Source organism: Pithys albifrons, chromosome 8 (genome assembly GCF_047495875.1).
Source record: "Pithys albifrons albifrons isolate INPA30051 chromosome 8, PitAlb_v1, whole genome shotgun sequence".
NCBI lineage: Eukaryota > Metazoa > Chordata > Aves > Passeriformes > Thamnophilidae > Pithys > Pithys albifrons.
In genome coordinates, this window is record NC_092465.1 from 20,479,132 (window position 1) to 20,493,753 (window position 14,622).

The 14,622-nt window shown below is 36.8% G+C and overlaps 1 protein-coding gene across 1 annotated transcript in view; it reads left to right on the forward strand.

Annotated features, from left to right (window-relative positions):
* Positions 1–14,622, forward strand: part of COL28A1 (collagen type XXVIII alpha 1 chain) — a 32,233-nt gene that overhangs the window by 10,450 nt on the left and 7,161 nt on the right. The window contains exons 13-28 of the mRNA XM_071562298.1: positions 791–859; positions 2,813–2,881; positions 3,289–3,357; positions 3,449–3,517; positions 4,681–4,749; positions 5,922–5,993; positions 6,583–6,651; positions 7,320–7,391; positions 8,167–8,235; positions 8,587–8,655; positions 9,399–9,467; positions 10,486–10,554; positions 11,238–11,306; positions 12,675–12,743; positions 13,421–13,489; positions 14,235–14,315. Of these exons, the coding sequence (XP_071418399.1) occupies positions 791–859; positions 2,813–2,881; positions 3,289–3,357; positions 3,449–3,517; positions 4,681–4,749; positions 5,922–5,993; positions 6,583–6,651; positions 7,320–7,391; positions 8,167–8,235; positions 8,587–8,655; positions 9,399–9,467; positions 10,486–10,554; positions 11,238–11,306; positions 12,675–12,743; positions 13,421–13,489; positions 14,235–14,315 (1,122 nt within the window). The remainder of the gene's footprint in view (positions 1–790; positions 860–2,812; positions 2,882–3,288; positions 3,358–3,448; positions 3,518–4,680; positions 4,750–5,921; positions 5,994–6,582; positions 6,652–7,319; positions 7,392–8,166; positions 8,236–8,586; positions 8,656–9,398; positions 9,468–10,485; positions 10,555–11,237; positions 11,307–12,674; positions 12,744–13,420; positions 13,490–14,234; positions 14,316–14,622) is intronic.

Below are 14,622 nucleotides of genomic sequence, written 5' to 3' on the forward strand. Positions count from 1 at the left end.
GGTGCCTGTGATGTGAATCTTTGAGAGAATCTGATTTTAAAAAATATACTAAAGATGTTTCTTTAATTTACTTTGAAGTCTATTTGCTTCAAAAGAGGTTATTTTTATTTCCAAGTGCAGTGTAATTATCTTTACCTTAGAACTAGGAATAATTCTAAAGCTCTGTGCAGAAGAAGTACATTTAGGCTTTGTGGAGCCTAATCTACCAGCATTCTGTGATGTGTATATCACCTCAAGGAATAAATCACAGAAAAGAACACACAAAAACTAGGATGTGGGAAAACACTGTGAAGCAGGCTCAATATATGCACAGGGTTTGGACTTGCATTTAGTGAAAGGTTTTGGTTGTGTTATTTGCCCCTTGTGCTCCTAAAGGAGAAGGGCAAGCTGTTAATCTCTCTGCCAATTACAGCCGTGACTCCCTCAGCACTACTCTGCGTGGGCTTTAATCTGGTGCTCCCTGTCTCTCATGTTTATACTGATACATTGAAAAAGATTAGTAAGAATTTGTAAAACAGTTTAGGACATGAAGATTTCAAAAGTGTAAGAAATAGGAATTTCAGCTACATAACCTGTGATTCATTAGTAACCAGAAAAATACTGTTATTGGTGCAGGCCAGAATGCTCATCACTTATTCACTGGGAATACAGTATTACTGAATTATTTTAACAGGTTATAACTACACCAACAGTTGAACACATGCTAATAGCTGACAATGACATAGAACACACTGCTGTTCATTTGAGTGATTAATATGTATTCTAGGTCATTTTAAACTTATGTTAACAGGGGCCTCAAGGACCACAAGGTGTTCAAGGAGAAAGAGGTTCACCAGGAGAAGGGCTTCCAGGAGCAAAGGTACAGCAGTCAAAGGGTTTTAAGACCAGAGCAGCACCATTAAATGAGTGCATGCCAAAACAAGTCCATAGCAGGCACAGGAATCTGAGAAAGTACCTTGTAAATTAATATGAAAATTTGGCATCAAACAACCCAATGTATTTTCATGGAATTCACTTGGTTCAAATGTGACTTGTAGGCACAGTTAACCTTTGGGGCCTGTAAAGTCAATATTTAATTGCCCTGACTCTTGATTTGTGGGATCTAAGCCTGGAATGAGTTCCAGCTATAATTTTAAAACAGCCTTAAGCATTTGACTTCAAATAAAGTACCATAAAATTATTTCAATTTAGAATTTTATTGTTGCTTTTTTTCTAAATCCTTATGTAGAGAGATCTTTGCTGTCACTAGACAGGCTTCTAAGCTTCTCACATACCTCAGCCACCAGCTTACACATTTTAGCAGAAGTCTGAATTCAGGCTGGGGGCAAAAAAAGCTGCTGTTACTGATTTTCAGATCCAGTGGAAGTAATGACAGTAGTAGTTGTACCTACATGGATGGACTCTGGAATATCCTTTTGCTGGTCACTGAAAACCAGATCCCAAGACGAGTTGTCACTTTGGCCTTTGGTTACAGTACCAAAGTGACAGAGCTTGTAAAGGAGATAAATAAGCAACTAAACAGCTAGATTTAAATTTAACTGCTACTAGCAACACAGTATCTTCAAGTATCCAGTGTGTACTTTATGATGAATTATATAAATTATTTAACCTGATTGTTGGTGGCTTGTATTTGCTTAGCAGATCTCATGAATGAAAAGAAACAAAAAAAATAATCTGAAAAAATGCATTTCAAAATCACTCCATTACCACTGAAATACCAATTCATGTGGGAAGCAACACTACAACTAGTAAGTAAAGCACAGCAGCAAGGCACAGTGGAAACAAGTACTGATGAGTGCATAATCTAACCAAAACTATTTAAGCAATTGAAATAGAATAAAATAATCAAAGTGGAATTCTGCCAGCACTATTGGAACTCTTGGTTCTAGAAAAAATGTACTACTTTTTACTGCCAAGTCTGACCTGGAGTCAAGCATGTATCAACAGAGTCTATATATGTTTTTTCTAATCCTATTTATGACTGCCAAGCATGTCAGTTTTCTGGTTTTAAACACATTTTAAACATGTGATTTGCTAATCAAAGCAAATTTACAGTTGCTTTCTTCACATTTTTACTACAAGCTCACATTTCAGTAAGAAGGATAATGAACGTAGATATTCTAAAGCATCAGGAGTAAAGAAAGTTATTTTTAACAGAAATACAAATAATGTATTTTAGTCAAAGTTAAAATTATGGATAGAAAAGACCTGTCCGGGGCATAACTTTATTGTCTTGGGTGATTCTGTGACAATTTATACAAGCTGCCATCTGCCTCTACATGTTTTATTAACTTAAGTACAAGAAAAAACAATATTTGTACCCTTGTTAGTAATCTGCACTTTCCCCAAGACCACTGTTCTGTATATAAACATTTAGAAGGCAATGACATTTACAAACAGACTTCTACAATACAGTTGGCCTGGTCTTCATTCTGGCAAAATGCTTAGTGAGAGCCAGACCTCCTTGCCACACTTTAATGAGATTTACCCATCAGACAAATAAGCAGAATTAATTTTTCAGGTCAGTCTCAATATTCAGCACTTCAAACATTTAAATCAGTTGTGGTTTTGCCACAGATTTGAGAGAAAACAAAACAGGACCTTAAACAACTGAGGTGGGCAGAAAGATAAAAAGAAGCTTGTTCAACTCTTTCATCAGAAATTTCAAAGTACAAATCAAGCTCATTTGAAAAGATAACCTCTGGAACAAAGATCCAAAAGCTGCTTTCTGATTCTCGTTTTGGTTTTCATGCTGACAGAGCAAATACCCTCTCTAGTAACACAATTAACAACATATTATTTTTTCATTTAGGGCGACCGTGGTTTTGATGGACCAAAAGGCCCTCGTGGACTTCCAGGCATCAGCATAAAAGGTGAAAAGGTGAGCAGTAAATACACCGGGGGATTAATGAACTGTCAATAAATTTACAGGGAATACAGGACTGATATTCACTACAAAAGGGGTAATGAGGCCAGGAACCCACAATAGACCACAGATAATATGGTATTTTGTTGAGATTTATGCTCAGTAAATTCTCCCAACCTATTTTAACATCTCTTCATATTAAAATTGGAGATGTTAGAAAAAGCATCTGGTTTGGTGGGAAAGTTTAGGTTTAAAAAGGGAAAAAGAGACTAGCAGTTGTTTGAAACTGAATCAGCATGGAACAAATACATATATGAAAAATAAAAGGTCAAACCCCCAGCTTCACTGACTTCAAGAGACAAGATTGTCCTAGATTGTTTCTGTATCTTTACACAACTAAGTAATTGTACTTTGTTTGCCAGGGTGAATTTGGTCCTCCTGGTTTGCCTGGACCAATTGGACTACCTGGAATTGGAATTCAAGGAGAGAAGGTGCAATTTTCACTTTCTCCTTACCCCATACTTAAATATATAGTAACAGAGACTATCATATTTTTAATAAGTACTTACCTAATCTTCTCAGGGAGTGGAGGGCCTGAAAGGACCACCTGGCTCTAGAGGGCTACCAGGACAGGGACTACCTGGACCAAAGGTTAGGGAATTTTCTGAAGTAAAAACTACTGTGCTGTTTCAATGTTATGTTTTATGATTAAGAAATGGTCTGTCTCTATCTTTATTCATATTAAAGTGCTGAACAGAAATCTAAGTATTGACATAGATGCAAGAAATTATTTGCTTTATTAACATTATAAAACTCTACTCCTCCAGTCAAAAGCCTTGATAAACTAATGCCACAGTCATCTATTTTGGTTTTGGCTTGACTCAACGCAGAACCTTTGAGGTACCACATACCAGACAGTGAGCTGTACTTCGTCCAATACATTTTCATTTAGGGGGTTGTCTGCCTTGAACTTGCAGTTCCATCATACCTCATGCAGGTGCAGTGAAACAGTTCCAAAAAGTAATTGCACTTAACAGAGAGGAACATCAACATTTCAATATCATCTTTTATCCTCACTGTGCTGTTTCCATTCTGGAAAAATACACATATAGATACTTTAGAGATTGCCTGCCTTTATTGTTGCTTATGCTGACTGTTGTCTCATCTGAATTTGTGTATTTAAAGTATCTAGACATTAAAAATGATCCAGGGTGTAGTGAGGATTACCTTTCCTGAAGGAAAAGTGTCAGAATAATTTAGCCTTGATAGATTCGCAAAATACAGAACTGTTAATGAAAGACATCACTCTAGAAGTGTTTGGAATGGAGATTTAAAGGGATTTCCTGAAAGAGGTGACAAATAAAGTTCTGAATGACTGAAGACTATTAAAGCATGGTATAAAGGAACCAGAGGTGCAAGTGGGTGAAGTGTTCATGACAGGTAAAGAATTTTGCAGCTTTAGATGTCACCTCTTACATTTTAAGTGACTGTGCAGGGATATAGTTTACCACTGGAAAAAAAGCTAAAAAATTAATTGTCTGTGGATGTCAGATATGCTCCTGAAATATCAGCTACTTTGGGAGGAAAGATTCCCAGTGACATATAAGTATAGATTTACAGCTTTAATAATTGCCAACAATAACTCTTTGGTGACAGCTCAAAACATATGGCAGATTCCCAATCTTTGTTACCAAGGATTTAACACATCATACTAAAGACAATATCATACCAATCTTTCTTTAAATATAGGCAATGAAGCATATGCTTTTATATTTTTCCATAATAATGCTGTTAAAAACTAATATTTACTTAAGGGCGATCAAGGCTTTCCAGGAGAGACTGGAGTGCCAGGAGAAAGAGGTATTGGAGAACCTGGTTCTAAGGTACACTGTTAATAGAGGAATTATTAATTCTATTTATGTATTCAGATTATAAATTTGTGTTTCTTGAGTATCCTTTCTGTAGACACCTAAAAAGAGGTTTAGAAATAAAATTTAGGTTCTTAGTCTTTTAAATTTTTAAGACAGACTTTCAATAATCTCCAGATATGGGAACATTTTAAATATACCAGTAAGGTTTATGGTGACTAGAAATTTCCATGTGTCTGGCTCATGCTCAAGTCAGTGTTGCATACAGCTCACCTACAGCTTCACCCAGAAAACCATCCAGAATATTGAACAGTTGCAAATTACAGTCCCAAGTGTAAGCTACACTAGAGCCAGAGATGTGAAAAAATCATTGAATAATGTTATTGTGCTGCTCCTTTTCACATAGAATATGATGGGAACAGAGGAGCAGCTACATCCTCACACCTTCATAGGAGTAACAAGCTGTATTACTAGACAGAAAGCACAGTTGCTAAGGAGAGAAGATGTAACCAGATTATCTTAGTGCTGAAGTGACCAAGATAGTAACCACTCCCTAGGTCATTAACAGCCAGATTAACACAGAATGTGAGAATAGAGAAAAAAGTACTTTTGTGACAGTAGAAAGGCTATCCTGGTTTTACTCTTGTTTGTTAGGCATTTGGGACAGGCATTGGGAGAGAAAAGAAATTATTTATTTCTTCAATATCACAAAATACAGTAATGCTCATTGAATTCATTTGACCCCAAATGATCCCATTTCATCTAAAACCAGGTTAGGCTCTTGAATCTTACATAAACAAGCCCAAGCCAATTCCACTGCCAGTAATAGGTTTGTACTAATATTCACCAGCAAGATGTCAATCATCATGTCACAGTCAGTTCTATCTGATAAATGCTGCCACTTAATGAAATTATGGCATTATTTTTAAGAATGAGTTGAAGCATTAATAGCTAGTAATTTTAATTGTACAGATAAAGTGCACAGTTCAAACAATCAGATGGCTGGATAGTACTAGCTAATGAGAGCTGTCTTTATAAAAAAAGTCAAAATTTGGGTTGATATGCATAAATATTTGCTATAAATATATTTACAGTTTAGAAAAAAATTAAGTAAATTTCCACAGTTCAGGGAAAGAATAGTACCAAGTCTGCATTTAATAGAAGGACTTACTTTTTCTTGATATTAGGGTGAGCCAGGGTCTTCAGGACTGGCAGGTCTGCCTGGTCTGCCAGGAGAAGATGGAGCCCCTGGACAAAAGGTTGGTTCACCTCTTCTGCAGTTTCCCTTCTTCACTCGAAGCACTCCTACTGCTTTGCCTTTGCTGATACTCGGAACTAGAAGAGAGAGTGTTCATGGACAAGGGAAAAAGTACTACACTTTTTCAGTGAAAAAATTCTCTTTCAAATGTACTTTTCTAGGGAAAACCACTTTTTCTGAGTTTTTGGGGTGGGGCATTGTCTTATACTGTTTACAATTGCTGGCTTTTTGAAGTCCACTAATGCCCTGGAACTCTGAAGGGAAACCACTGAAGTGGCTCTGGGCAACCTTTCCTGGCCTTCTGACCATGTTATTTTCCTAGAATCAGAAACCCCATATATTTAAGATAATACACTCAGAGTGTTCAGCTGTCACTAGGGAAGCATGCTGCTTCATGCATTCCACCTGAAACTTCACAATGCATGCTTACAAATATGGGAAAAAAAATCCTGAACACACTTGACATCAGTGGGAGTTTTGTCCACAAAAAGGTCTATGATTTTAATGAACTTATTCAAGGGAATAGAGAGTTGATCTTGCACCATGTCTATGCAGTGATCTGGAATGCTCCTTCGATTTTTCTGTTCAAGGGTGAACCAGGGTTACCTGGTCTTAGAGGTCCTGAAGGTGTTCCAGGGATTGGAATACAGGGGGAAAAGGTAAGAATTTCTTACTAAAGCTGTCACTCAAAATTGTAATGTTCCAGGAACAGGTTTGTCAAAGCCTTCTCTTCTTTCATCTAATATAATTAACCAAAAATATTATTCTGGACTCACAGTTTTATTGTTGTTGTAATTATTACAGCCTAATAATCTGCTTGAATACCAGCTTTCCCTTTACAAACTTTACACTCTTCTCAGCTTTTTCTTCCTCGAAATATTAACTGGTCAATCGGACAGGGCATCATGATCAATTGATCAGCCCTATTTGCCTTTGAATTAAAACAAAAAGTACAACTGAGTGAATTATATTTTCCTGTTTTGATTATTTTTCTTAGATAGTATCTTTTTAATGGAATTGCTTAACCCACTTTTCAGCTGCAAGGATTCAATCTTTAAGACTTCTTTTGGGTTAGGGTTTTTTTTCAGAGTATTCATTGGTAATTTAATTTTGGATGAAATCTATATAGTTGTAACTGTACAAATCCAAAACTGGACAATTACTGAGCAGAACTAACTGACTTGTCAGTGAGGGCAATAGGAACAGCTCATGTGCACCACCTACAAAATAGAACTTTGCTATCTTTCACTGACATTTACACCTGATTTCAGTTAGCACATTCATAATATTATTGGCTATGCGTGACATGTCTTGTCCATTTTTGTAGGGAGATCAAGGTCACAGAGGAATACGTGGATTCACAGGACCAGCAGGAGTGCCTGGATCTCCTGGAACTAAAGTGAGTTTATTACTGTTATGTGTGTAAAATAGCCTCCCAAAGCTGTGCTTTGTTTCAGATCCCAGAAATGACTGTTCCAGAATTAATTTGCTTCATTAAAAATAATAAAAAAAGATCATCTAAAGCATCTCTTAGCAAGACACATATCTAGAAGTATTTTTTAAAAAACTTTGCAATTACTATAATGCTTTCGTGTTGGTTTGGAAAAAGTTAAAGTATCTCCTAGTATTTTTATACTGAAATATTTGGGAAGATAGTGTGGTGTATTGCGTATGCATATGTGACAGGACTTCATTTTCCCTTACACTGACTCATGGCTGACTCATGGCATCCTTTTATAAATTTGGAGTTTCTAGTAAAATAAGTCTTTTGCTACTTACACACAGAAGAGTATTTCCACATAAAAGGAAAAAGAGGTAAAAGTATACAGTGAAAGGACTATTCTGAAAACTCTACTCCAACAGAAAAGTATACATATTTGCAGTATACCTACAGAGCTGGGCAGGAAGTCTTGAGTGTTGTATGACCAGGCCTGGAATACACTAAGAAAGTGACTTCTAATAACATCTGTTTGTTCAGTGACTGAGAAGAATCTCATTTCCATTGAGAAATTCTTCAAATAATTCGATTGCACTCCAAATAGAAGAGCATATTAGAAATTCTAACAGAATTCTAATGGAATATTGTACATTGGCGCATAAATGTTTTCTCTGAGAGAAGGTCATGCTAACTTTCAGAAAAATCCATTGTTTCTTCTCTCCTTCCTTCACTGCAGGGAGAGCCTGGTGCACCAGGACATATTGGAATGCCAGGCCCTCCTGGAAGAGCTGTGCCTGGGCCAAAGGTAACACCCACACCCCAATTCCTGGTGCCTGTAAACACAGGGAGAAAACTAAAATAGACTGTGCTAACACTTGTGTAAACAATTTCAGCCTTATGAGGTCGATTAAAACTTCTTTCCTATGAACAGAGTTATGGATTGCATTCAGTCTAGTTCCACAGTGCCCTGGTATTAACTGTATGGCAGCTTGAGGTGTGGCCTACCTTTGTTCATTTCTTTATTTTGAATAACCTTGGGTATCAAAATTTTTTTCTTTAATGTTTGATATATATAAATTAGTATAACAGAAAACCACAGCTTATGATTGGTGTTTAATAAAATACATAAGGAGAGTACTTATTTTCTTCATTGCAGGGTGACATTGGGTTACCTGGTCTTGCTGGACCAATTGGAGAACCAGGTTTTGGACTTCCTGGAGCAAAGGTAGTTCCCAAATTGTTAAACTAATTTCTGATAGAACTGTAAAATAAGGCAGGAGGATTTCAGTGAAGCAACAACAAATCTAGGATGGCCAAGTGTTCCACAGTTCTTAACATGTGTCCTACAACTCTGTCAGAGTTATAAGGATTTGCAGAGCCAGAAAACTACAGGTGGTCAACCTTACAAACTCTGTGAACTATAAGCTTTCAGATGGCAGAGAACCAGGAGATGAATGACTGTTTCTAATTGATGAGAAGTGAATTCAGAGACAAAACTTGATTAGCTCCTGATACAGTCTAGCTGTCTGGATCCATAAAAGAAGCTTAATTGTACTCTCCCATAGGAAGCTCCAGTTAGAAGCCTTAATGAGGTTCTACACATCATACAAAAATACAATTCTAGAACAAGTCATGATAAAATTATGATACAAATATGGGGAATGCAACTAAAGTAATTTCTTCTTATATGCAGGCCACAAATGACAACGGACAGAGCTCCTGAAAAATGTTAAAATTAGTGACTTAGAAGTGAAAGGTCTTGTAAATCCTCACTATTAAATGTTAATATTTTAGTCCGGGATTAAATAAACCTAAAATAATAATTCACATTGTAAAATACATTATCAGAAAAACAAAAAGATAAAGTCAATTTTCAGTGTATTTGCCAAAGAAGTTTCATGTTTATGGAAAATTTCCTGCTAGCAATTGTATTGGTATTCACTCAGATGTTCTTCCTGCCTTCACCAGGGTGACCAAGGTCTTCCAGGACCCCCTGGGCCCTTTGGACCAAAAGGAGATGGTTATCCTGGCCCACCTGTAAGTTTATAAACCTTTTATTTTATGTGAATTGGAAACAAGTAAGTGCTACATGTAAGTGATTAGCCCCTGTGTCTGACATGTTAGGAAAGATTCGTTGGTCTAAAAGCCTAAAAAGATTCAACTGTGGAAATGCATTTCAGCACAGAAGGAAAAAGAAATCTCCCTCTGACATAGTGCAAGATCTTCCATGTCCTCCACTTCTCTTGATTACACAGCATAGCATATTCTAAGTGGGTTCTTTTTTCTAAAGAATCACTGATATTTCAATCGGTAGGATTGATTGATTGATGTAGGATACTGTCTTCTGCCCACCACACAAAATTTATTCCTAAACAGGAGAATAGTCTAACTAAGCAGCTGTGCCCACACACATTCAAGAAACACTAAAAAGCAACTACTGTGCAAAGAGCCAGAACAACCTTTTACAGAGGCCTTTACAGGTAGATATAACCAATCCCTGCAAAAAGGATGCAAAGAGAAAAGGCTCCTTCCTCTCCCTTCCTCGCACATGTATGCAGCACTGGCCTCACATACCTAGTCTGCTCATCAGCGCACTCCTCCAGCCCTGGCAGCCACCTGCCTGTGCAGCAAGGGAGTCCCAGAAAGATTGCTGACTACAAGCAGGGAGCTAGGTATATACTTGAATTTATCTGTGCTGCAGCTGCCACACTGAGGAACAAACATTAACAAATGTCAAACGGGAAATTGGAAACTGATCTATAATATTTTCTGATACTTTTGTTCAACCCGATGCAAAACTGCATTGGTAACTGCCTCTCCAGATTATACTCCTCTGTCTTCAAACACATGCAAGGCCCCTCCATGACATGCAATACACATGCAAATGTCACTGACACCACTTCTGGCTTATCAGAGTAAAATTAAACCAATTGTGGACCACAGTGATCCTACTAAGAGACAATATATTCAAGACACTACCATACAAATATTAAAAAAAGCCTGTAGTAAGTATAACCATAAATTAAATTTATGTTGTCTGTACATATAATTTCAGGGCTTGCCAGGCCTCCCTGGGATTCCTGGTGAACAAGGCCCAGATGGAGTTGGACTACCAGGACCTAAGGTCAGATCCTAACTTCTAGAAAAGTAAATATATATGTATGTATATATGCCACTTTAGGAAGATATAATTCCTACCTATATGTCCAGTTTTAACTTTCTTATCAGTATGTAAAAGGTAGATCCCATAGAAGCTCTTAAAACTTTACTTCAGAACTCATCCTGATGCGGATTGCAGGATTATTGGCATTATACAGGCAATTGAAGAATTTACTACAACTATTTAAATGCACTTAATGTCTCTTAAAAGGACATGCATCTTTTTTCCACTGGTCTCTAGCATGTCTAGAGGCCCCAACAGAAAAAAGCTAGAACAGTGTCAATGTGAACACAGAGACAGATAGCAAACAAAATCTTTGGTTTGGTTTTGCATGGGTTTTTTTTTCTGGGTTTTTTTGTTTGTTTGTTTGGGGAATCTGGAATTCATTTTACAATATGAGAATTGTAATTCCTGTGTAACTTTATGGAACTGGCTGTACATGTCTTAAATATGTTTAGACCACTAGTTGCTTATGCCCAATAAATTTCTTGTCCTGTCTGCTGTATTCATGAGTAGCATTGTTTGGACTTGCACCATGTTGTTCAATAGTTCTCCTCTCTTTGTCCCATTTGAGTAGAACAAGTGCTGGGAATTCTAGAGGTAAACTACAGTATTCACTACTGATTTCTGAAAGTATTGACTTTCAGGGTGATCCTGGGAGTAGAGGACCAATTGGCCTCCCTGGTCCACCAGGAGAAGGCCTTCCAGGACCAAAGGTAAGAGGGTTAAACAACTATGTCTCCCTTTGTCCGTTTCCTAAAAAAAAAGAGGGGAGGGGAGGAATTATACTATAAAAATGCACACACATGTATAGACATGTTTTCCACATGTTTTCTCTCTTTGCCCTTCACTGGAAACAACTATTCCAATAAATAATCTTTATTTTGTAGGAAATCAAAAATGTTTCTGGTGACTAGCCATAAACCATAGCCTTATTCTAGTTGCATATGATAAACTGATAACCTTGCAGTGGAGATCAGTGACAAAACACTTACCTTCTGCAGACATTAGCTGCAACTGAGTAGCAAAAGTTTCAAACCCAGCATTGGTCAAAATTAATGGCCCGGCAAGCATTTAGTGTGTCTTCCCTCTACTACTGTTACAGCTATAGGCATACTGTTGAATTCTTCTGGAATTAATTCTTCTTTTTACTGTATAAATCTAATAATCATTTAATGACCAATATGAAGATCAATCCCTGCAAAAAAGGATTATTTTTGTAATTTTAATAGACAGCATGACAAAGGCCTGAAAAGAATTGTAACTATAAAAGGCAATTTTCACCATGAAACCTCATGAACTGGAAACTCTTATGCTCCTACAGCTCAGTTTTAGAAGTCTACTAATGGTTTGGAATGTAAGTGTAAAGGAACTTAACAAGATCAAATGCAAAGATCATGCAACATAATAATGTGTTGCTTGCAGCATTGTGTCTTATTAGTCCCGGAGATTCAGTTCACCTTGGCATAAAGACTTGGTCCAGAGCAAAGTAGTGGCAAAGCACTTCCCCAGCTGGTACTATGCCAAGGGCCAGCATGTGCACAGTATCCTTACAAATGAGGAAAATCATGCAGGGATACTGGAATAGCAATATAGGCATAAAATTAATGTTGTACTGTGGGGGTTTTGATTGCTTCCCATAAATAACATATGGAATGCACACATTTTCTCTAACGTTCTTTTGAAAACTAGCTCCTGAATTAGCAACAAGTATTTCTTTGCAATGCCACATTAGTATGTATGCCCATAAGTATTACTGTGTAATGGTGATGAAAGAAAGCATAACAATAATCATCCTCTCTTAAATGTTAATTCAGTCATCAATGTCCCACCAAAACAATCCATCCTTCAACACAGCGTAAATCTATCAGCAATGTTATTCGTGTTCAGCAAGCATTAAGCCAAGTGACTCCTTTGAAATATAAACTGGATTTAAGTAATCTGATAAAGGCTGAAGAGTCTTTGTCAGATAGAGCAATCTTATCCTTACTACTTATAAAAAGAAATGTCTGGTAGAGGATGGACAAGAAATTACATGATGGTGTAACAATTTATTGTGTATTTTTATTATGAATATTCTCTAGGGACCCATAGGGCGCCCAGGGCCACCTGGCTCTCTAGGACCTCCTGGTGAAGGCATTCAAGGAACTAAGGTAAAAAGGCTCTATTTCTTCAATATTTAACCAGTGCTGTGTGGTCAATCTGACCATCATAGTGTTAAGAAGATTTCCCATTGTTTCTTATATGAAGAGAGGCTCAGGTTAGAAAATGAGAAGGATAATGGGAGCACCTACAAAGCATGATCTGTCTGTACTGCTCTAAACAACAAGCCCAAGCATGGGTGTATTGAGGGAGGAACAAACATTTATCAGTTAAAGATACCTTCATAAAATTAAAATTATCATTCCCTCTTCCTCAGCTCTCATGCCTGTGGAAACAGTCTGAAGTAGTTATGTGAACTACCATCTATGGTAGAGAAAGACTCCATCCTGAATCTATGTGGACTATTAATTTTCCCCTGTAATGTGCACTTTTACCCAAAGCATCAGTTAAATGAGACACATTCAAAAGACAAAAATAAGAAAGGGGAAATGAGAAGGAATAAAATGGGAAAGAGGAAACAAATTAAAACCAATAATGTGGTTTTTCAATATTATATATCTTTATACTGAAGAAGTAATTGAGAAATATAAGCTAGCTATTACAATGTCTCAAGTGCCTCAAGATACTTATTAAAATGCAGTTTGAAACACTTTATCTTTTAACATTTAAACTTAAAGCACGATGAATGATTACAGAGGGTTAACATCACTACTTGGATTATCACTAGGGGGAACAAGGAATTCAAGGAATGCCAGGACCCCGAGGTCCCCCTGGAGATGGGCTTTTGGGACAGAAGGTATGATGTGTAAATCAGAAATACTGAAAATGCTTGTTACAGTCAGCTCTCATTGAAGGCTTGTAAATTCTGTGTAAAGGAAATGGGCATTTGGGAAAACTCAGACATTAGAAGATTATATTATTATTACAAATTATATAATTATTAAATTTAATATTACTGCCTTTTTTCCACCTGCTATGCAAAATTTGGGGACTACATCAATGTTAAGAAAAAGAGAAATTTAGGTTGGAATCAGCTGTTAGATGTGATCACATTGGTTCAGAAAGGTCATACAAAGCACCACAGTCTAATAAAAATCAAACCAGGATGTACTAATTCATCTGTTTGCAATTCCAAACACCTTTTCTGGGCCAAAAGATTTCTCAGAGTGATATTGCCATTGTTCATTCCAATGATACCCTTGGATTTCTCTTCTATTTCCCTACTGTTATCTAATTTTTTAAGACAGATAATAATTTCCACCATGTAATATTAAATGAAACCCCTCTGTCTGCATGTAGTTGTGTGAGATGGTTTGTTGTTCAAAATGCTTCAGGTATTTTTTCCCATAGAATGCTTAGACAATACTATAACTTATTACTGAAATTCACAAAATACCAAGTTATTTAAATGATTCCTAACTAAGATTTCTAAGTCATGTCAGAAGCTGAAGGTGAATTCAACAAAGGCAACTAGAGACAAGTTTGAAGAGTGTAATAAAAACTGACTTACACTTTGTCTGCTTACCAACATGATTTTAAAGGGAGATCGAGGAGCTACAGGTGACAAGGGGAAAAAAGGAGAAAAAGGTGATGTGGGTGACCATGGTTTACCTGGAGAACCTGTGAGTAACTCAGGTTTATTACAGCTTTTCTTAAACCAGTGAAAACAAAGCTGGGTTGTGTGTTCTTCTTTCTGTTTAACTACATATAATGTGAAATACTTAAGAAACTGAAATTATGAAAAAATTTAAAAGCATAAAGAAGACATTTCCTTGATTAATGCCCTACTTCCCACACACATATGGTTTCTTCCTTATGGCAGTTGTCATGTTTTAGCCCCACTAAGCAACTAAATCATTGCAGCCACTCAGTCACCCACCCCCATCCCTGGTGGTAGAATCAGAAAAAAAAAGTCAAAAAACCCTAAAC